Source organism: Hemitrygon akajei, chromosome 1, assembly GCF_048418815.1.
Source record: "Hemitrygon akajei chromosome 1, sHemAka1.3, whole genome shotgun sequence".
NCBI classification, from domain to species: domain Eukaryota; kingdom Metazoa; phylum Chordata; class Chondrichthyes; order Myliobatiformes; family Dasyatidae; genus Hemitrygon; species Hemitrygon akajei.
In genome coordinates, this window is record NC_133124.1 from 62,273,184 (window position 1) to 62,298,084 (window position 24,901).

Genomic DNA, 24,901 nt, shown 5'->3' on the forward strand with positions numbered 1-24,901 from the left:
TGGCCATGAATTCATCTCCACCTACCTGCCATTTCCCCCATAACCTTTAATTCCCCTACTATACAGAAATCTATCCAACCTTGTCTTAAATATATTTACTGAGGTCGCTTCCACTGCTTTATTGGGCAGAGAATTTTCCAGATTCACCACTCTCTTCATCTCCATCCTAAATCTACGCCCCCGAATCTTGAGGCTATGTCCCCTAGTTCTAGTCTCACCTAACAGTGGAAACAACTTTTCTTCTTCTACCTTATCTATCCCTTTCATAATATGTTTCTATAAGATCTCCTATCATTCTTCTGAATTCCAGTGAGTACAGTCCCAGGTGACTCAATCTCTCTTCATAGACTAACCCCTTCATCCCTGGAATCAACCTGGTGAAACTCCTCTGCAATGCCTCCAAAGCCAGTATATCCTTCCTCAAGTAAGGAGACCAAAACTGTACACAGTACTCCAGGTGCGGCCTCACCAGTACCCTGTACAGTTACAGTTGAATTTCCCTGTTCTTAAAATCAATTGCTCTAGCAATGAAGGCCAACATTCCATTTGCCTTCTTGATAGCCTGCTGCACCTGCAAACCAACCTTTTGTAATTCATGTACAAACACTCCCAAGTCCCTCGGTACAGTAGCATGCTGCAATTTTTATCATTTAAATAATAAGCTACTCTTTCATTTTTCCTTCCAAAGTGGATGATCTCCACATTTGCCAATATTGATGCTTGCCCACTCACTAAACCTATCTATAATCTCTCTGTATCTTCTGCACAATTTGCTTTTCCACTGAATTTAGTATCATCAGCAAACTTAAGTACACTACACTCAGTCCCCTCTTCTAGATTGTTAATGTATATCGTGAACAGTTGCGGGCCCAGCACCGACCCCTGTGGCACACCACTCACCACTGATTGCCAACCAGAGTAACACCCATGTATCCCAATTCTCTGTTTTCTGTCAGTTAACCAATTCTTTATCCATACTAATACATCACCCCCAACTCTATGCATCCTTATCTTATGAATAAATCTTTTATGCAGCACCTTATCAAAAACCATCTGGAAATCCAAGTAAATAACATCCATCTGTTCCCCTCTATTCACTGCACTCATTATATTCTCAAAGAACTCCAGTAAGTTTGTCAAACAGGACCTCCCTTTGCTGAATCTATGCTGCATTTGCCTAATGGATCTATTTCTTTCCAGATGCCTACATCCTTTTGAACAGCGGTGTGACATTCGTAATCTTCCAATCCACTGGGACCTGTCTAGAGTTCAGAGAACTTTGGTAAATTATTACCAAAGCCTCTACTATTACTTCTGCCGCTTCTTTCATCACCCTAGGATGCATTTCATCAGGACCAGGGGACTTGTCTATCTTCAGGCCCACAAGTTTGCTCAGCACTATCTCTTTAGTGATAGCTATTGTATCGAGGTCCTCACTTCCCATTGTGTCCTCCACCCTGAAGACCGACACAAAATAGTAATTCAAAGCCTCTGCCATTTGCTCATTACCCAATATCAATTCCTCCTTCTGGTCCTCCAAGGGACCGACGTACACTTGCCTGATCTCTCTGTTTCCATCTCTGAGGACAAACTGTCTAACAAGATTTTTTATAGATATACCAGTTCCCATGGTTATCTTGACTATACTCTTCCCACCCTGTCTCCTGTAAAACAGTTATTTGCTTTCCTCAGTTCCTTTGTCTCTGCCGCATTTGCTTCCAGAATGAGGCTTTCCCTTCCAGGGCATCAAAGATGTCTTCCCCTCCTCCAAAAAAACAGGGTTTTCCTTTCTCCACCATTGATGCTACCCTCACCTGCAGCAGTAATGGATTTATTTTTTGAGTACAGAGAATAAAGACTGAATATTTCATACAATATTAATAAGTATAGGTTAATCCCAGTGCAGGCTGGGATCAGATGTCCTTGTCATTACACCAATCTTCCCACCATCTTTCTCAAAGCAGCATTGCACGTTGCATTGAAAAAGCATAAATTAAGTTGCAAATGGTTGAAAAACAGTTATTTTCACTCCAGAATAAAGTTATCTGCAACTTTCTCATTGATCCAGTGTAGTCATTGCTTACATTCATACACATTTAGAGGCTCTGCTCAAAGTCACTATTGACTTGTTCACTTAATTTTGAGAAAGAATGAAGTTATTAAGCATCTGTAAAATAGTTCCCTGCTACCTGTTTTATAGCAATTCTTTGACTCTATGCTTAAACAGTCAGGCTGGTAAACTCTTCTTCTGGTTTAAAAAAAAGTAGAGAAGTTACCTGATTTAACTTTGATAACAGTTATCTGAGAGGATTTTTAAACCTAATGCTGAATTGCAAATATATATTGGCTGTCGCATGTGGAAGTCACAAGTATTATTTTGCATTTTTGAAACAGGTTTGCGGGAAAACAAACTAAACCGCAATCTTATAAGGATGAGTGCAGGACAAAAGTTGATTCTGCCAAAATTAACATTCTGGTTGCAGATTTAACTCTCCTATAAATCATTGAGTTCCTATTGATTTTGCTGTGACCTAAATATATTTTACAGTAAAGAGTTGCATAGTTATTAAGGCTAATTCCACTTAAATTGGCTTTTTGCAATCAATACTTGTGGAACAGAGGAAATGCATCTCATGCTGGATTTCTTAATTTTTAAGGTTCCAGCTGCTTCAACGACAGTAAAAGCAAAACGAGATATTGATCATACATCTGAGAGTGAAAGTGAGAGCTGTAAAGAGAATCACAGGAAGGGTGCTAGACGAACAAAGCTTCCAAGCCACCGACAAGTTACTGAATCTTCTAAGCAGCGAAGTGCCAAGCAGTTGAAAAATAAAAAATCTGAGAGGTATTTCTTTTTTTGTGTGAGAATTTCACTTATTGTCCTCTTAACAGAGAACTCATTTCCTTAAAATTTTAAGTGCAACTTAGAGGATTTTCCAATTTCACCTTGTGTTGAAGGGTCTTCTGTAGTTCGTCAGGTGTGAAAAATATTCAAATGCGTTTTATACACCAATTTAAACAGCATAATAGTTTTAAGCAAAGCATAAAGGAACTTAATAAGTTGAGCAGTCAGTATCTGTGGAGTGGGAAACACAAAGTACACTGCAGATGCTGTGGTCAAATCAACAAGTACAACAAGCTGGAGGAACTCAGCAGGTCAGGCAGCATCCGTGGAAGTGAGCAGTCAACGTTTCGGGCTGAGACCTGACGAAGGGTCCTCCAGTTTGTTGTCTGGAGTGGAAATGTTTGGGGAGAGAAAGTGTCAAAATTTCAGGTAGAAGTACTGCTTCATGATTGAGAGTAAAAAGGGAAGACAGGCAGTATAAGGAGCAGTGGGGAGCTGGTAGATGGCGGGTGAAGGACGAAAGGCAGAGGCCAGTGGGAGAAAGATAGGTGGTTTAGGTATGAATTGGTCAACTGTTAATTTTGTGTCTAATGTGCAATAGAAAATGCTGGTCTGACTGTTTTGGAGGAATACACAAGGAAAGTGACAGTTAATCATTGGATTAAGGGGATTGAAACATTGGTATAATTGTATTGTACCTGGTAATAATATTTAATGACTTCAGCTGCTGTTGGGACCCTCATTTTTTTTCTCTATGCCCAATATTACCAATTACCCTTCAGAGTCTGTTTTCAAATTGTCCATTCTTCTTAGTTCAACTCACCTAAAATCCTATTATTAGTTTACTAGTCTGCATTCATCACTGTTATGCTTTTTAGCTGGCATTGGATTTTAGTGTATTCTTGTATCATATTTGTTAATGGCATCGCCACTCCAGATCTGTGCAGCCATCAGTGACCCAAACAATCATTCTAGGTGATTTGTATGCATCCCTTCCAATCTAGCCAGCTACATTCTGTATTTGCACCAGGCATTCTCTACATTGGAAAAATCAAATGCAAGTAGGGTGATTGCTTTCTTCAGCACCTGCACTCAATCTGCAATGATAACTGAGACTACTGGGACTTCTTTTGGGGCAGGTTGCACTTGAATCCGAGGGGGACCAATATCCTGGCAGGGAGGTAAGACTTTTGGGGATAGTTTAAACTAGAATTGCTGGGGGGTGGCAGCCGAACTGAAGATATGGAGGGAAGGGGCTGTTGGCTCACAAATTGAGAAAGCTTAGAGACAGTGTGAGAGGGAGGATAGGCAGGTGATAGAGAAGGGATATGCTTAGACCGATGGTTTGAGATGCGTTTATTTTAATGCAAGAAGCATCATGAACAAAGCGGATGAGCTTAGAGCGTGGATCAATACTTGGAGCTATGATATTGTGGCCTTTACAGAGTCTTCGATGGCTCAGAGGCAGGAATGGTTATTTAGAGTGCCAGGCTTTAGATGTTTCAGAAAGGACGGGAGGGGAGGCAAAAGAGGCAGGGGCCTGGCACTGCTGATCAGTGATAGTGTCACGGCTGCAGAAAAGGAGGAAGTCATGGAGGGATTTCTACTGAGTCTCTGTGGGTGGAAGTTAGAAACAGGAAGGGGTCAATAACATGACTGGGTGTTTTTTATAGACCACACAATAGTAACAGGGATATTGAGGAACAGATAAGGAGACAGATTCTGGAAAGGTGTAGTAATAATAGGGTTTTCATGGTAAGATTTTTAATTTCCCAAATATTGATTTGGCATCTACCTAGACTCTAGAGCAAGGGGTTTAGATGGGGTGGAGTTTGTTAGGTGTGTTCAGGAAGGTTTCCTGACACAATATGTAGATAGCCTACAAGAGGAGAGGTTGTACTTGATCTGGTATTGGGAAATGAACCTGGTAAGGTGTCAGGTCTCTCAGTGGGAGAGCATTTTGGAGATGGTGATCACAGTTCTATCTCCTTTACCTCAGCATTGGAGAGGAATAGGAACAGGTAAGTTAGGAAAGCATTTAATTGGAGTAATGAGAAATATGAAGCTAACAGGCAGGAACTTGGAAGCATTAATTGGGAACAGATGTTCTCAGGGAAATGTACAAAAGAAATGTGGCAAATGTTCAGGGGATATTCTGCATTGGTATGTTCCATAAGACAGGGAAAGGATGGTTGGGTACAGGAACCATGGTGTACAAAGGCTGTTGAAAATCTAATCAAGAAGAAAAGAAAAGCTTACGAAAGGTTCAAAAGACTAGGTAATGATAGAGATGTAGAGGATTATAAGGCTAGCAGGAAGGAGCTTAAGAAGGAAATTAGAAGAGCCAGAAGGAGCAATGAGAAGGCCTTGGTGAACAGGATTAAAGAAAACTCCAAAGCACTCTACAAGTATGTGAAGAGAAAGAGGATAAGGTGTGAGAGAATAGACCAATCAAGTGTGACAGTAGAAAAGTGTGTATAGAACCATAGGAGAAAGCAGAGAGACTTAATGAATACTTTGCTTCAGTATTCACTACAGAAAAGGATCTTGGCAATTGTAGGAATCACTTACAGCGGATTGAAAAGCTTGAGCATAGACATTACAAGAGAGAGTGTGCTGGTGCTTTTGGAAAGCATCAAGTTGAATAAGTCTCTGGGATCGGATGAGATGTACCCCAGACTACTGTGGGAGGTGAGGGAGGAGATTGCTGAGCCTCTGGCAATGATCTTTGCATCATCAATGGGGATGGGAGAGGTTCCAGAGGATTGGAGGTTTACAGATGTTGTTCCCTTATTCAAGAAAGGGAGTAGAGCTAGCCCAGGAAATTATAGACCAGTGAGTCTTACTTCAGTGGTTGGTAAGTTGATGGAAAAGATCCTGGGAGGCAGGATTTATGAACATTTGGAGAGGCATAATATGATTAGGAATAGTCAGCATGGCTTTGTCAAAGGTAGGTTATGCCTTATGAGCCTAATTGAATTTTTTGAGGATGTGACTAAACACGTAGATCAAGGTAGAGCAGTATATGGATTTCAGCAAGGTATTTGATAAGGTACCCCACACAAGGCTTATTGAGAAAGTAATAGGACCTTGGTCAGACCCCACTTGGAGTACTGTGCTCAGTTTTGGTCACCTCACTACAGGAAGGATGTGGAAACTATAGAAAGGGTGCAGAGGAAACTTACAAGGATGTTGCCTGGTCTGGGGAGCATGCCTTATGAGAATAGGTTGAGTGAGCTCGGCCTTTTCTCCTTGGAGCGACAGAGGATGAGAGGTGACCTGATAGAGGTGTATAAGTTGATAAGAGACATTGATCATGTGGATAGTCTGAGGCTTTTTTTTTCAGAGCTGAAATGGCTAGCATGAGAGGGCATAGTTTTAAGGTACTTGAAAATAAGTACAGAGGAGATGTCTGGGGTAAGTTTTTTACACAGAGAGTGGTGAGTGCATGGAATGGACTGCCGACAACGGTGGTGGAGGCAGATACAATAGCGCCTTTTAAGAGAGTCCTGGATGTAAGTAAGTACATGTTCAGCACGGCATTGTGGGCCAAAGGACCTGTATTGTGTTGTAGGTTTTCTATGTTCTATGTTTTTCTACAATCCTGGTCTTCCTGTTGTATAGCACTGTTATACTCATTCTCACTCCTATTCCAACCTATCTTTGGCCTCCTCCACTTCTATAGTGAGAGTGAGGCGTATTGCAAACTAGAATAACATCCTATCTATTTCTATCTTTTGAAATTAACATTGAGTTTTACTATTCAAGGGAACTGTTCTTTCGTTGTTTCCCATCAGCATATTTGTGTTTCTTTCCAACTTGTTTCTTTTTAAGTACCTTGTTAACTGTCTGTCGGTAGTTAATGCTGCTTATCATCTGATTGTCTTAACCTATCTCCATTTTATTTTATTTGCACCTCATTCCCTTCCCTTGGCTTTACTTTGAAAACTAGAGCTTCTACTCTTCCCTCAGTTCCAAGGAAGGTCACTTACTGATTTCTTTTCACAGATGTTACTGAACTGAGTTATTGCAGCAGTTCTGTTTTTGTTTTGCTTTAAAATTCTCATATATTTGTGTTTTCTGAGTTTTTAACTTCTATCTCAATATCTCCACTTTGTGAGTCAGTGTCAGTTTTAGTTTGACTATTTCCAGGAAAGTGCCATGGGATTTTTTTTGTTACTCCAAATGTAATATTTACTAATAGAAAATAAAATGACTCCATCTGCTTGTGCAGTTTTAATACACTTAATGGTCTTGGCATCATGCCTTTGCACAAAATTTTAATGCTCACTCTTCACGTGAAAAGCTTTGATTTTTCCCTTTCCTCTTCTTTTCAGCTTTCTTTGACAAAATTGCATATTGATTCCCAGAAGTATTTCTGTGATATAAATTGCAATGTGTCAGATAATCATTGGTTTGCCATTGCTTCATAGCAGATTCTGAGACTAAGGGTGGGCAATATCTGATGACATATAATCTTGCAGATATTGTCATGAACTTTCTTTTAAGGTTACAGTCACTGTGATTGATTTTATAATTCAATTTTGAATATCCCATTTAGTTTGTCTGAAAATTATAATGACAACTATTAAAACTAGTTTTAAACTTTTGCTTTGCAAGTGTTCTTTCCCTTCATAAGTTTGCTTGAATAATCGTGGAAGTTTATGACAGACCATTCAGCTCATCTTACACTAACCAACCAAAAAGAATTATTCAGAAAAAAAATCATTGGCCCTGCTTGGTTTTTACTTTTACTCTGTGGATAGCCTATTCGCTCACCCGTATACCTGTTTCTTTCTGTCCTCATCTTGGTCATCTCTGTAAACCAGGATGGAGTCCTTGGCATAAATTAAAGGAAACAGGATTGAATCCAATTTTTGCTAAAATATCTGCCGATGAAATATTGGAAACAATCAGGCTACAAAAAAAGTTTTCTCCAGAAAAATCTGTTGTCAGGTTTACCACATTTCAGAATGAAATGAATCAAAGTGCAATAGATGAAGGCTAATAACTTTGTATTGTTGTGTTAAATAGTTAGCTTTCTTAGAAGACTAGAAGCAGCTTAATTGGGAATGCATGTAAGTTGCAAAGTCAGCTAATTGCATAGATGTGACTGAACATTAGAAAAGTATATCTTGCTTCATGGTGCTTGGATTATTTTAGTTTATCCTTGAAGAAACAAAATAATTGCAGCTGCATAGTAAAACACTACTTGGAATGTTTTTGAAAGAGCTGACACTGACTTGGGTTTGTTCTATTTCCAGTAATGTAGGACAGTTAGAACTTTGAATTTGTTTGAGATATTGCACACATTTTATCCAGTACAAATGCAGAATCAATTGAAATGGCAGGGCTGAGGGAGAGCACAGAAGCACTGCTCATGGCTGCATAAGAACAGACACTGAACACAAGAGTAATAGAAGCGGGGTCTGTCACACCAGACAAGCCCCAAGATGCAGACTGCACAAGGAATCCGCTGAAACCATCCAGCACATATTAGTAGGGTGCAAGATGCAGGCAGTGACAGCATACACTGAACGGCACATCCAAGTTGCATGAATTGTGTACAGGAACATCTGCACTGCGTATGGATTGGACACTCCAAGTCTAAATGGGAAACACCCGAGAAGGTAGTGGAGAATGACAGAGTAAGATCCTGTGGAACTTCCAAATGCTGACTGATAAGCAGGTACTGGCCAATCAACCAGGCAGAGCAAGACTGGACAAGGAACCGAATAAGGCAATCGTATTTGATGCGGTAATCCCAAATGACAGTAGCACCAGGAACAAAGAACCTGAAGAAATACCAGGGCTTGAAAGGCCAATTAGAAAGGATGTGGAAGGTTAAAACCAGAATAATCCCAGTGATAGGAGCACTTGGAGCTGTGAACCTAGACTGGGAGAATGGCTCCAACACATCCCTAGAACAACATCTGAGATCTTGTTCCAGAAGAGTGCAGTACTAGGAACAGAAGGATACTGCACCAAACCCTCAAACTCCCAGGCCTCTGGTAGAGGACCAGAGGTTGAGGGGAAAAATACACATAAACACCACCCACCACCCACCACCCATAAGGGGTGAAAAAGTATTCTCTGTGTATTTCTGAACATTAGATAGGTCGAAGGGTCTGTTTCTGGGTTGTAATGCTCTGTGGCTGTATGACTAGTTTCGAAAGGTTAACTAGTTATTTCCAGTTATGCTTTTGTATTACTGACAGAAAATCCCTACTTGTAGAATAACATGAAGAGATTTGATTATGTTGATATTAACTTTAATAATTTCTGAAATTCTAATAGATTGCAACTGACACTGCTATCCTGATATCCTTTCCGAGGGAAAGGTTTTGGGTATTATTTAATTTTTTTTAAACATTAATTGCAATTGATTTATGCCTGGGTGAAGCTATAAATCTTGCCTATTAATCAGAGGCCATTCCATTGAGATTGCTACAAATGGATTAGTTAATGCAATACAGTACTGGTTTTGAAGGAAGATTGTATCTCAGAATTAATACTCATTTCCATTTCTTAATATATGCAGTTTCAGCATATCTTTTGAATGTGTAATTTATGAATCCCATAAGAAATATTTAGAGAATGGGATGTGAGTTGTAAGAGAATCTTTCATCTTTAGCCTGTTCTGTTCATTCCTGTGCATGTTGAAAGTTAATTATGTATGTTATTAAACTGCAAAGTTATGAACTTAAAAAAAAACACCTTGATGAAAAATGAACTAGACGATGTTATTTTGGTATGCATTTATTGCATTTGAAGTTTCATTTTGAATATGTGCAAAACAGTTACACTTTATAAAATAGTATACGGTAGTAGTTTCTCTACTGATAATACACATGTGAAGGATGTGTACATAAAGGATCAAAAATGTAGTACTTCAGTTTTATTTTAAACAAATCTGGTTGAATATTTAAATACATGATTGTGCTCCTGTTTTGTTCCATTTCTCTAATGTAAAGTGATTACAGTTGTGTGCCATGGTGAGGTATAATTGCCTTTTGTTTTAAGTACTTCTACATGACCTGATGCATGGTTAGTTGACTTTCCCAGTGTTTGTATTCCGAAGGCTTGAATTAACATTTTGGTTCCACTGCAATAATTTCCATTTTTTCTCATTTCACTGCCTCAACTGTTTGATTTTGAACCCCATATATGATTGAATAAGTAAACATATTTTTAATTTCATTAAGATATTAGCCTCTAAACAACTTTTATGTACACTTTGAGGCATGCAACACAATGCTGGCCACAAAAGCTACCCTCCTTCCAAGTGAGCAGCCACTGTCTGAAACAGCAGCAAATTAAATAAGACTCTGCAGAGTCTCAACCCCGTCAGGCAGTTAGGCTAGACAACTCAGGCCACATACTCAGAGTGTGCACACTAACTCACTGACATCTTCACGGACACCTTTAACACTTCGAGCATCCAAACTGCTGTCCCCACAGGCTTCAAATCAGACACTATCATCCCTGTACCAAAGAACTCTACACCTTCAGAACAAAACTGACACCAATCATCATGAAGTGTTTTGAACAGCTGATAACGGGACATATTAAGAACTCCATTCCTGCCACATTGGACACTCACTTTTGCTTACCAACAAAACTACTCCATGACAGATGCCACAACATCGAGGTCACTCAAGGACAAGGGCTCACAGCATCAAGGACAAATTAAATCAAAGTCACTGTTCCCTGCACAAAAAAAACACATCAGCTGATTAGAAAATAAATGCTGTTAATTAAAAAAGTTTTCCTGAGATCATATCCATGCCACATCTTTAAAAAAAAAATCGCTACCAGAACTGTCATATACCTGACCTTGACGCATCTAGAAAACAAGAATACTTGTGCCAGAATGCTGTTTCTGGATTTCAGTTCGGCGTTCAGCACTGTTGTTCCGCAGACTTTGAACAAACTCCTACTCCTTGGTGTGCAATTGGGTGTTGGACTTCCTAACCAATAGACCTCAGTTAGTCCGGATGCACAACTGCTCCTCCCTCCCCGTCATCCTCAACACAGGCGTTCCCCGGGTTGTGTGCTGAGACCATTGCTGTACAGTCTGCTCATATGACTGCATGGCCAGCCACCTGAATAATCACGTTGTCAAGTTTGCTGATGACACGACAGCAGTGAGGCTCATCACCAACAGCGATGCGATGACTTACAGGGAGCAGGTGGAAGAGCTTGAAGTTTGGTCCCAGATAAATAACCTCTTCCTCAATGTTAACAAGACAAAGGAGATGGTTAAACACGAGAAGGCCTGCAGATGTAGAAAATCCAAAATGCTGAAGGAAATCAGAAGGTCAGTCAATGTTTCGGGCCAAGACCTTTTCAGGACTGGAAAGGAAGAGGGAAGCTGCCAGAATAATGGGGGAGGGTTGAGGGAGGGGAAGGAGGATAGCTAAAAGGTGATGGGTGAAGCCAGGTGGGTAGGAAAGATAAAAGGCTGGAGAAGAAGGAATCTAATAGAAGAGGAGAATGCACCATAGGAAAAAGGGAAGGAGAAGGGGACCCAGGAGGAAGTGATATGCAGATGAGAAGAGCTAGAGGCCAGAGTGCAGAATAGAAGAAGAGGGGATGAGGAAGGGAATTTTTTATTTACTGGAAGGAGAAATCAACATTCATGCATCAGGTTGGAGGCTACCCGGACAGAACATAAGGTGTTCCTCCACCCTGAAGCTGGACCAACATGTCAGAATGGGAATTAAAATGTTTGGCCAGTGGAAAATTCCCCAATTAAGAAGATGGTTATTGACTTCAGGAAAACCTGTACAACTCACACCCCTCTTTACATCGGTGGCACAGCAGTGGAAACCATGAACAGTTTCAAACTCCTGGGAGTGCATATATTGCACAATCATAGTCCCCAACACATTCCACACAATCAGAAAAGCTCACCAACACCTCTACTTTGAAGAGGCTGAAAGAAACTGGAATATACACATCTATACCAACAAAAGTTCGAAGTACATTTATTATCAAAGTACATATGCAGTATACAACACTGAAACTCATCCTCCCCACAAGTAGACAGCCATGAAACAAAGAAAAACCATGGAAGCAACCTGTTCAAAGAGAAACATCGTACACCTCCACTCCCCCCATGTACAAAAAAAGTACAAAAAGCAACAAAAACAAAAAAAATCAAAACCTGAAAATATAAAACACAAAAGCCATATTTCAGGTGTGCAGTAGAGAGCGTCCTAATTAGCTGCATCACTGCATGGTGAAGAAACCAGACTGCAGCGAATAGGAAGGCTGTACAATGGTTAGTCAAAACTGCCCAATGCATCCCCAGCACCGGCCTACCTGCCAGCAGGGACATATACAGAAAGGTGCCAAAAAAGGGCCAATGACATCCTGAATCATGTCACCCACCTCCTCAGGGAGAAGGTACGTAGCATCCACACCAGGACTGCCAGACTCAAAAACAGTTACTTTCCCTCAGCACCAAGGCTGATCAGCACCTTCACCCACTAACCTACCCCTCCACATTCCCAACCACCATTACTTTATCATTTCCTGTCAGTTACCTTGTCTGTACAGATGCTCCTGTGTCTAGTATCTCTTTATGGACCTACAATCAATCTGCGTATCTCAGCTATCTATGTATTTATGTATCTTGTGTTTTTTTTATTATTGTTGTGTTTTATTGGGTCCGGAGTAAAAATTATTTCATTCTCCTTTATACTTGTGTACTGGAAATGACATTAAATAATCTTGAATCTTGAAGAATTCCGTGATTGCAAGAGATTGTATGAGGTGAAAATGGGTGAACAGGGGAAGTGGTTCCCATCACTTACATTGTCAGTCTTGTGGTTAATGTGTAAGCCAATTATTCATGAATTTGTTAACACTGGTATGAAAATTTCTGATGTTATATTTTATGTATACTTTTAATTATCTTCACACTTTTATTTGCAGATAAGACATTAATGATAAGAAATTAGTTAACATCAATATAAAAGCATCAGACTGATGGAAAGGCAATCCTACAGTTTTATAAAGAATATTTTAACAGTATCTGGAGAAAGGTCATATGGATGCAAAGGACTTCTATGAACTATTGCAAATAATGTGCTCTATGTTCTGCTGTTTTACATTTTACAACATTGTAATGCAAATAATTGCTTTTTGACCCAGGGTTGGACAACTTTGTAAGCAAAAATTAAAAACCTCTGTCAAACAACCAAATAGTGAAGATTTTTCCAGCAATTCACCCGTGGAATCTGGTGAACTTCAAATAGTAGGAAACACACTCAGGAATGCTTCAGTGCAAAAATCTCAACATAAGTTGCAAGACAATAAGGAAACAAATGTAACCGAGGAGTCCACATACAGGGTAATAGAAATATTAATTTTGTTTTTAAATCAAGATGTTCTCAATGTATATTATCTTGAATAGCTTGACTGATGTTGAGTCAATAGTTAATATATCAACATTCAGTACTGTTAAAGTATCCCATTGTAGGTTCTTTCAGATTGCTTGAATTATAAATTTTAAATATTTATGTGAAAATTATATTCCACATTTATACAGAAATGCTCTCTGATAACCATACAATACTTCTAAAATATCTCCACGGTAGGACTTGGATCTCTGGTTTCAAAGTGTAGATTCAAGCTACACTGTACAGGAATGTAATCTTGGTTGTGGGGTAATTAAAGGACTTTACACAATTTCTGTACACGTGCTTTTCAAGTGACAAATTAAATCAAGGTCATTCTTGCACAACAAAACACACAGAAGTTGATTAGAGAAGAAATGCTGTTATTTAAAGAAAAAAGTAGTTTCCCTGAGATTATATCCATGCCACATCTTCAAAATGCCACCAAAACAGATTCATTAACTGTCCATATGTCATCCTAAGAAGTTGTAAGATCTAGTAATACACTGTATAAAAATAATTTATAACTTTCTGGGTGCTTTTAGATGTGAAAAATGCAATATCAGTGCAAATTTATTCTATAGAACCAAATCATGTAAATTTAACCCTTTCCAATATAAATCCAGTGTAATTATTTTTAGGTGCTTATTCAAGAGTTGGACCAAGAGCGTGAGACAAGATGGAAGGCAGAGCAAACTGTGAAACAACTAATGGACCATATGAAAACTTTACAAAGCCAGGCTAATGAAAAAAAGAATTTTCAAGACATGGCTGTGCATACTTCAGACAGGTAACTGAATCATCATTAAATACTTGCTCTCAAATTTGCAATGTATGCTGAAACACTTAGCTACCTTTTATATTAATACTATGTGTGTAACTTACGACCAAATCAATGACCTGATACAAGAGCAGATGAGAACAAAGAGTTGGGTAAGAAGTGATGTTTGACATGTTCTAGCATATAACTTGCTTTCTTACAGAACATAGTTTAACTTCAGCCCAGCCAAAAAAAATTTTCAGGAAGTATTTTAAGTTCTGATGGCACCTTCAATTGGAATGATTTTGTAATACAGTGGTTCCTGTTCAAAATGGTCAGATAATAAATGTCTTATGACTGTTTTTGAAATAGGTCAGTTTACATAACTTATAGTTGTTATAATTTTAAAAAATACTCATTGCGTATCTCCAGTGACCACCTATCTTCTGTTTGCATGGAATTCTTGTTCTCCCTTTAACTGCTTCAAGTGTTTGACCTTCCTACCCTATCACAAAGATACACAGGTTGCTTGGTTAACAAACAGCTATGTTACCCCCTAATGTCTGTGTGGGAATTGATGAGAGTGTGAGGAGAATAAAATTGGATTAGTGTTTAAATGGATGCTTAGTATTTGATTAATATTTGGTACACTGAAGGGCTAGTTTCTTACTGTCTGACTGAAAATACAACTAATAAACTACAGCTTAAACCCTTGAGTAAATGCTTCCATGTAGTCAGTTTTGCACAGCTTTTTGGTAATAAAGCATAACAAATGCAAATTCCAAGCCTTCACTGTTCCATCAATTTGTATTTAAATCGTACCTTTAACATGAAGCAACTAAGGCCCTTAATAAGAACATTATCACATAAAATTTGCAACCAAACCCTGCAAGAAGTTTAAAGAATAATTGCTTCAATTCCTGGTCAGAAGTTGTATGGAATAACTTTAAGAAGGAAAGAATATAAGTTTAAGAGGAGAATTCAAGAACTTGGGGTGTAGACAGTGAAGGGATGAAGCCATTAGAGGAAAGAAATCAGAATTAGTGGAATACAGATATTTTGGAAGGTAAAAAAGACTGGAGGAAGTTGTAGAATTATATGAAAGAATACAAGGATGGAAAATAAAGGATATGAAAGAAGAGATGGAATTTAAAATCAATTGAGTAATGGGTTATAAATCAGTAAAATTTGTTTTATGTATTGCAGAAGGAGACGTGTTCCATGCTGACTCCCAGCAGAGCAATTTCAACAATCTTTTGATTGAATTCCATCAACTCTTTTTATTTCTATTTCAATTCTTCTCTTTGATTGTTTTTGCCACTTACCTATAGCAATAACAGTTAAGCTACCAACACATCTTAGAGACACAGAGGAAACCAGTATAGTTCACTTGAGTATCAGTCTATGGATGCTTGGGGACAGAATAGGAAGGCTTTGGCTCAACAGGGCGTCAGTGATAATGAGTCGAAGCCAGGTAGGTTATTTGTGAAGAATAGAAACAGGAAGTAAGTCTTTGAGGCAGGTGTTCTTATCTGGGTGTCAGAAGTGGGAAGTCTGGGACTCCCAGCCTCGCAAAAGGCCACATCTGTGCTGGGTATGTCGAGTTGCAGCTCTTTAGGGACTGGGTTAGGGAACTGCAGCTGCAGTTCAATGACCTTCATCTGCTCAGGGAAAGTGAGGAGGTGATAGAGAGGAGCTATAGGCAAGTAGTCACACCAGGGCCTCAGGAAACAGTTGAGTGAGTAACAATCAGGAGAGGGAAGGGAAAGAGGCAGATACTAGAGAGTACCCCAGTGGCTGTTCCCCATAACAATCAGTACTCCTGTTTGAGTACTGTTGGGGGTGGTGGGGGGTGGGGGGATGACCTAGCTGGGGGAAGCAACAGTGGCCGCGCCTCTGGCACAGAGTCTAGCCCTGTGGCTCAGAAGGGTAGGGAAAGGAAGAGGGCAGGAGTAATAGGGGACTCTATAGTTAGAGGTCAGACAGGCAATTCTGTGGGCACAGGAAGAAATGCAGATGATAGTTTGCCTCGCAGGTGCCAGGGTCTGGGATGTTTCTGATCGCGTCCACAATATCCTGAAGTGGGAAGGTCATGGTACCAACGATATAAATAGGAAAAAGGAAGAGGTCCTGAAAACAGACTACAAGGAGTTAAGAAGGAAGTTGAGAAGCAGGATCTCAAAGGTAGTAATCTCAGGATTAATGCCTGTGCCATGCAACAGTGAGTACTAGAATAGAGTGAGGTGGAGGATAAATGTGTGGTTAAGGGATTGGAGCAGGGGCAGGGATTGAGATTTCTGGATCATTGGGACCTCTTTTGGGGCAGGCGTGACCTATACAAAAAGGATGGGTTGCACTTGAATCTGAGGGGGACCTGGCAGGAAGGTTTGCGAAGGCTATTGGAAAGAGTTTAAACTAGAATTGCTGGGGGGTGGCAACTGAACTGAAGAGATGGAGGAAGGGGCTGTTGGCTCACAAGTTGAGAAAGCTTGGAGCCAGTGTGAGAAGGAGGATAGGCAGGTGATAGAGAAGGGATGCACTTAGATCAAGATGTTTGAGATGTGTCTATTTTAATGCAAGAAGCATTATGAACAAAGCGGATGAGCTTAAAGCGTGGATCAGTACTTGGACTTATGATGTTGTGGCCATTACAGAGTCTTAGATAGCTCAGAGGCAGGAATGGTTATTTAGAGTGCCAGACTTTAGATGTTTCAGAAAGGACAGGGAGGGAGGCAAAAGAGGTGGGGGCGTGGCACTGCTGATCAGAGATAGTGTCATGGCTGCAGAAAAGGAGGAAGTCATGGAGGGATTGTCTACTGAGTCTCTGTGGGTGGCAGTTAGAAACAGGAAAGGTGTCAATAACTTGACGGGGTGCTTTTTATACATCACTCAATAGTAACAGGGACATCGAGGAGCAGATAGAGAGACTGATTCTGGAAAGGTGTAATAATAACAGGGTTGTCATGGTCGGATATTTTAATTTCCCAAATATTGATTGCCATCTCCCTAGAGCAAGGGGTTTAGATGGGGTGGAGTTTGTTAGGTGTGTCCAGGAAGGTTTCCTGACACAATATGTAGATAAGCCTTCAAGAGGAGAGGCTGTACTTGATATGGTATTGGGAAATGAACCTGGTCAGGCGTCAGATCTCTCAGTGGGAGAGCGTTTTAGAGATGGTGATCAGTTAAGTTAGGAAAGCATTTAACTGGAGTAAGGAGAAATGAAGCTATCAGGCAGGAACTTGGAAGCATTAATTGGGAACAGATATTCTCAGGGAAATGTACGGAGAAATGTGGCAAATGTTCAGGGGATATTTGCGTGGCGTTCTGCATAGGTACATTCCAATGAGACGGAAAGGATGGTAGGATACAGGAACCATGGTGTACAAAGGCTGTTGAAAATCTAGTCAAGAAGAAAAGAAAAGCTTACAAAAGGTTCAAAAAACTAGGTAACGAAGATTAATAGGATTAGATCTAGAAGATTATAAGGCTAGCAGCAAGGAGCTTCAGAGTGAAATTTGGAGAGACAGAAGTGGCCATGATTGGCAAGCAGGATTAAGGAAAACCCCAAGTCATTCTACAAGTATGTGAAGAGCAAGAGGATAAGATGTGAGAGAATAGGACCGATCAAGTGTGACAGTGGAACAATGTGTATGGAACCAGAGGAAATAGCAGGGAAACTTAATACTTTGCTTTAGTATTCACTATGGAAAAGGATCTTGGCGATTGTAGGGATGACCTGCAGCGGATTGAAAAGCTTGAGCATAGACATTAAGGAAGAGAATGTGCTGGACCTTTGGAAAGCATAAAGTTGGATAAGTCTCCAGGACCGGATGAGATGTACCCCAGGCTACTGTGGAAGGCGAGGGAGGAGATTGCTGAGCCTCTGGCAATGATCTTTGCATCATCAATGGGGACGCGAGAGGTTCCGGAGGATTGGAGGGTTGCAGTTGTTGTTCCCTTATTCAAGAAAGGGAGTAGAGATAGCCCAAGAAATTATAGACCAGAGAGTCTTACTTCAGTGGTTGGTAAGTTGATGGAGAAGATCCTGAGAGGCAGGTTTTATGAACATTTGGAGAGGCATAATATGATTGGGAATAGTCAGCATGGCTTTATGAAAGGCAGGTCATGCCTTACGAACCTGATTGAATTTTTTGAGGATGTGATTAAACACATTGATTGAGGAAGAGCATTAGATGTAGTGTATATGGATTTCATCAAGGCATTTGATAAGGTACCCCATGCAAGGCTTATTGAAGAAGTAAGGAGGCATGGGATCCAAGGGGACCTTGCTTTGTGGATCCAGAATTGGTTTGCTCACAGAAAGCAAGCAGTGGTTGTAGACGGTTCATATTCTGCATGGAGGTCAGTAACCAGTGGTGTGCCTCAGGGATCTGTTGTGCAACCCCTTCTCTTCATGATTTTTATAAATGACCTGGATGAGGAAGTGGAGGGATGGGTTAGTAAATTTGCTGATGACACAAAGGTTGGGGGTTCTATGGATTGTGTGAAGGGCTGTCAGAGGTTATAGCGGAACATCGATAGCATGCAAAACTGGGCTGAGAAGTGGCAGATGCAGTTCACCCCAGATAAGTGTGAGATGGTTCATTTTGGTAGGGCAAATATGATGGCAGAATATAGTATTAATGGTAAGATTCTTGGCAGTGTGGAGGATCAGAGGGATATTGGGGTCTGAGTCCATTGGACACTCAAAGCTGCTGTGCAGGTGCATTGGCCTTCATCAACCATGAGATTGAGTTTAAGAGCTGAGAGGTAATGTTGCAGCTATATAGGACCTTGGTCAAGCCCCACTTGGAGTACTGTGCTCATTTCTGGTCACCTCGCTACAGGAAGATGTGGAAACCATAGAACGGGTGAAGAGGACATTTACAATGATGTTGCCTGGATTGGGGAGCATGCATTATGAGAATAGGTTGAGTGAATTCGGCCTTTTCTCCTGTGAGTGGTGCAGGACGAGAGGTGACCTGATAGAGGTGTAGAAGATGCTGAGAGGCATTGATCATGTGGATAGTCAGGGGCTTTTTCCCAGGACTGAAATGGCTAACATGAGAGGGCACAGTTTTAAAGTGCTTGGAAGTAAGTACAGAGGAGATGTCAGGGGTAAGTTTTTTATGCAGAAAGTGGTGAGTGCGTGGAATGGGCTGCCAGTGACGGTGATGGAGACGGATACGATAGGATCTTTTAAGAGATTCCCAGATAGGTACGTGGAGCTTAGAAAAATAGAAGGCTATGGGTAACCTTAGGTTATATCAAAGTAAGTACATGTTTGTTTCAGCATTGTGGGCTGAAGGGCCTGTATTGATCTGTAGCTTTTCAATGTTTTTATGCTCTATATCCATTACCTGTTGATGCTGCTTAATTGCTATAAACACAGGTATTGATATGAAAAGTAGGAAGTATATGTGTATTAGTGTATGTTTATATGAATATCTATATCTATAATCATTCTACATAATATTCAAATTATCATTCTGGATTAATCCCTACTAAAACAAGTAGGTAGCTTGTTGCATTTTAGAATTATGTTTTTTTGAAATAGAACTGGAGAAAAATACTTATTAGATACTTTATTCATCCCCATGGGGAAATTCAACTTTTTTTCCAATGTCCCATACACTTGTTGTAGCAAAACTAATTACATACAATACTTGACTCAGTAAAAAAAAATATGATATGCATCTAAATCACTATCTCAAAAAGCATTAATAATAGCCTTTAAAAAGTTCTTAAGTCCTGGCGGTTGAATTGTAAAGCCTAATGGCATTGGGGAGTATTGACCTCTTCATCCTGTCTGAGGAGCATTGCATCGATAGTAACCTGTCGCTGAAACTGCTTCTCTGTCTCTGGATGGTGCTATGTAGAGGATGTTCAGAGTTTTCCATAATTGACCGTAGCCTACTCAGCGCCCTTCGCTCAGCTACCGATGTTAAACTCTCCAGTACTTTGCCCACAACAGAGCCCGCCTTCCTTACCAGCTTATTAAGACGTGAGGCGTCCCTCTTCTTAATGCTTCCTCCCCAACACGCCACCACAAAGAAGAGGGCGCTCTCCACAACTGACCTATAGAACATCTTCAGCATCTCACTACAGACATTGAATGACGCCAACCTTCTAAGGAAGTGCAGTCGACTCTGTGCCTTCCTGCACAAGGCATCTGTGTTGGCAGTCCAGTCTAGCTTCTCGTCTAACTGTACTCCCAGATACTAAAATATTTTATTATACTAAAATATTTTAATATTTATTAAAATTATTGTGAATCTCAGAAAGAAAAATTCTGCAGAAGCTAGAAATCATAACTAAAATCAGAACATCCTGAAAAATACAGGAAGTCAGGCAGTATCTGTGGGCAAAGAGGGTTTATTTTGGGTTGATGACCTTTCATTAGAATTGGGTATTCGGTCACCTTTCCTATGGTTGAAATGGCAATTGGCAATTAGGTAGATTTATTTGAGCCTGGAGGCAAGGTCCTTGGAACTCTGGACAGCTACAAGTTTTGACTACTGGTTAAGGATATCAGACTTCTTGCCCCTACCTTCCCCAAAAGCTGGTGAATAAATTGTCCCATTCCTGCCTGTTTGGTTGGAATCAGGCTGCCAGGTCTATTAAGCTCTGGCTCAGCTCTTAAGCTCATCTGGATAGTCGCATTCCATGGTAGAGTGCCAAAACTGATAACTTGGTGCTGTGGTGTACAAATGCCCTGTGTGAGACTGCCACAGCGGCTGCAGCAGACATCATGAATTTTTGACAGACTTTCACAAAAGCCACAATTTGAGAGCAGCTGGTTAATGATTGCCCAATGGTCCTAGAATAATTTGTTTGTCCCCTTGACTTTGTTTCATCATCTCCCAGTGTTTCTTTCCCTCTCTCTCTCTCTCTCTCTCTCTTCCTTCCATACTCTTATCCGCATCTTCTATTTGAATGTCAATAATGTTTCTAATTGACAGATGAGAATTATCTATCACTTGTGTTTACTTTTAAGGTCAGCACTTTATTCTTCACTGCCCATCACAAGACAAGACTGGTTAGAGCTATTAGCTAGAGAGTGATGAATCTGTGGAATTCATTGCCACAGGAAGCTGTGGAGGCAAAATCTTTATATATATTTAAGGTAGAGTTTGATAGATTCTTGATTGGTCAGGGCATGAAGGGATGCAGGGAGAAAGCAGGAGACGGGCTGAGAGGAAAAATGGATAAGCCATAATGAAATGGCGGAGCAAAGTTGATGGGCTGTGGCCTAATTTTGCTCCAATATCTTATGGTCTTATTATCAACTACCGTTCTGATAAATTTAGATCACATTTTAGAGATATTGGTATTGCAATGGTTGTGTTTGAATGGCTCCTCTAACTGCCTGTGTTCTTCTCTCAAAGGAAATTTTCTATGAAAATTTTGCACCCTTTCAAACATTAATTCAGTTCTATATTTGAACGTGTCAGTTGAGAAAGTATTGAACTGGGATTTTTTTTAACTAATGTTTTATAACAGCAATACTGGTTAAAAATTGCTGTTTTAATTCAATGTAGGCTTTTTTTTTTTGAAGTTCAGTTGCAGTACTGTTTCAGTGTTATGTATTTCAAAACTGAATGGACCTAAAGTAAATTGCATTTACAATTTCTGAGTCAAATCCCATCAACTATGTAAATTCACTGGGCACTTTGGGTCACACATTAGTGTTTATTTCCACATCAGAGCCACATGGGTGACGTTATTCCTCAGCACTCTTTGGAGCATCTCAGGAGAAATTGATGCTTGTTATTCCTGGAGAGCTTATTTAGGTCTCAGGAAGGCATGGTCTCAACCCTGAGTGTGACCTGACTGATCTGCAGGTAAAGGAATAAACTTTAATACAATTTGGCCTCCACACACAAAATGCTGGAGCAACTCAACAGGTCAGGCTGCATCTATAGAGGGAAATGAACAGTTGATAACTTGGGTTGGAAATTTTCAGCAGGCCTGGAAAGATAGAGGGCAGAAGACAGAAGAAAAGGTTGGGAGGTTTCGAAGCAAGACAAGCTGACAGGTGATAGGTGAATTCAATGAGAGGGAGAAGGTGGGTAGGGAGGAAGTGGGAATGATGTGAGAAGCTAGGTGATGAAAGGCCAAAGATTTTTTTTTAGGGTGTCGCACCAGACAGTCAGCCATTCTTGTCTGGCGCGTGGTGTCAGGATTGGTCTCCTTTCGGATTAACCGGGTCACGACATGAATGTTCCTGACTTGACTCTTGTTTTTTTTTTTACGAGGCCGAGTGGCTAGCTCGACGCTCAACCCGGCACTGATGGTAAGCGTACTCAGGGGTGGCCCGACTTGGATTCGAACTCGGGAGCCTTTGCTCCAGAGTCCGGTGCTGATATTATTGTGCCACCAGCCGGCAGGCCAAAGATGTAAAGAAGATGGAATCTGATAATAAAGGACAGTAGACCATAGAATAAAAGGAGGAAGATGGGGAATCAGAGAGAGGAAGGTGTAGGTGATGGGCAGATCATGAAAGCAGGGGAGGAGAAAGAGAAGGGATAAAGAGACCAGAAGGATAAGGAAAAGCAAAGGAATGGGACAGAGAATAGAAGTTACCAAAAGTTAGAAAAATGAAAGTTTTCCTGTTGAGTTGGAGACAACCAAGGGTTTGTACTCCCCAACATTAATTCATTGCCTCAACGTTCAAAGTAAATTTGTTATCAAAATACATATATGTCACCATATACAACCCTGAAATTCATTTTCTTGCAGGCATACTCAATCCATTATCAAAGAATGACCATAATAGTTGTAATGAAAGACCGCACCAACTTGGGCATTCAGCCAATGTGCAAATACAAAAAGAACTAAATAGTAAATAAATAAAAAAGCAGTATATATCAAAAACTCTTCATGAAATGAAGATTTCGTGAAAGTAAGTGGGAACATTTCCATGATGGGGCAAGTGAAACTGAGTGAAGTTATCCCCTTTGGTTCAAGAGCCTGATGGTTGAGGGGTAATAACTGTTACTAACCCTGGTGGTATGTGTCCTGAGGTACCTGTACTTTCTTCCTGTTGGCAGCAACAAGAAGAGAGCATGATCTGGGTGATGGGGTTCCTGATGCTGCTTTCCTGCAACAACACTCGTGCAGATGTACTCAGTGGTGTGGAGTGCTTTACCAGTGATGGTATCCACTGTTTTTTTAGTTCAAGGGCATTAGTGTTTCTTTACCAGGCTGTGGTAGAACCATTCAGTATACTCTCCATCACACATCTATAAAAATTTCTCAAGGGTTAAGATGTAATGCTGAATTTTTGCAAACTCCTAAAGAAGTAGATGCACTGCTGTGCTTTCTTCATGATTGTACTTGTGTGCCGGACCCACGACAGGTCCTCCGAAATGATAAATTTGAGTACCCTAATTGAAATTTGCTGACCGTCTCCACCTCTGATCCTCCGATTAGGAATGGCACATGAAGCCTCTGATTGTTGTTGTGGCACCAGTCAGCCAGATTTTCACTCTCCTCCAATATGCTGATTCACCACCACCTTTGATTTGGCTTGCAACAATGGTGTCATCAGCAAATATGAATATGGCATTAGAGCTGTGCTTTGCCACAAAGCCATAAGTGTAAAGTGAGTAGATCGGGGGCTAAGCACACAGCCTTGTGATGCACCTGTGCAGACAGAGATTGTGGAGGAGATGTTGCCAATCCAAACTGACTGGGGTTTGCAAGTGAGAAATTGAGGATCCAATTGCACATGGAGGTATTGAGGCCAAGGTCTTGAAGCTTATTGATTAGTTCTGAGGGTGTGATGGTATTAAATGCGATCTTCTTTACTGTCCAGATGTCCAGGGTTGAGTGAAGAGCCAATGAGATGGCATCTGCTGTGGACCTGTGGTCCTGGTTCATTTGCCTAGATACAAAAGTTCTTGTCTACCATTCATCTTTATAGCAAGTCAATTTTTTTTCACAGCTTTTGGTTATTTGCCCTATTACCAATAAATAATTTAGTCTCAAATTGTGTTGATGAAGCTCACGTGAAGCACCCAGGTAAATTTGTTACTACGTTGCGGTATAAATGGAAGTTGTGTGAAGAACAGTTTCTTCCTTTACTCTCTTGGAATAAAAATTTCTGTAGGCTCTTGATACTCTGAGCTCACTCATATGAGAATATATGAGAGTATATGAGAATATTTATGCAGAATGACATGTAAATCCAAAATATTTTTCATATCTTCAGATGGTTTAAAAAAACTTAATAACCAATTAATCATTTCTAAGTTAATGACTGCAATAGGAAAAGCCACAGGCATTTTGTACCACAAAGCTCACATAATGATATGTTAAAAACTAAATATTTCAAATGAATGCGTTCAATTCTTTTGGTATGTGGCATTGTTGGTAAATGTAAAGAAGGTAAATGTAAAATATTACAAATAAGAAGTAGAAATATTAGATACAAGCAGATTAGAGCCTTGAGTTAGACAGTGTACTGTATGAGAAGGACTTGGGTGTTGGTAGACTCATCAGAATCAGGTTTATTATCACCAGCATGTGACATGAAACTTGTTAACTTAGCAGCAGCAGTGCAATGCAATACATAATCTAGCAGAGAGAAAAAATAAATAAATAAAATAAAACATAATAAATAAACATGTAAATCAATTACATATATTAAATATATTCTTAACAATGTGCAAAAACAGAAATACTGGATATTAAAAAAAAAGTGAGGTAGGTTCTAAAGCTTCAATGGCCATTTAGGAATCAGATGGCAGAGGGGAAGAAGCTGTTCCTGAATCACTGAGTGTGTGCCTTAGGGCTTCTATACCTCCTAACTGATGGTAACAGTGAGAAAAGAGCGTGCCATGAGTGCTGGTGGTCAATAATAAGGGAGACTGCCTATCCACAACT

The 24,901-nt window shown here is 40.1% G+C and overlaps 1 protein-coding gene across 6 annotated transcripts in view; it reads left to right on the forward strand.

Annotated features, from left to right (window-relative positions):
- lrrcc1 (leucine rich repeat and coiled-coil centrosomal protein 1) overlaps positions 1-24,901 on the forward strand; it is a 131,319-nt gene that overhangs the window by 24,576 nt on the left and 81,842 nt on the right. For all 6 annotated transcript variants that reach the window (XM_073044173.1, XM_073044146.1, XM_073044127.1 and 3 more), the window contains 3 exons: positions 2,658-2,845; positions 13,007-13,205; positions 13,893-14,041. In XM_073044173.1, coding sequence (XP_072900274.1) covers positions 2,658-2,845; positions 13,007-13,205; positions 13,893-14,041 — 536 coding nt within the window. The remainder of the gene's footprint in view (positions 1-2,657; positions 2,846-13,006; positions 13,206-13,892; positions 14,042-24,901) is intronic.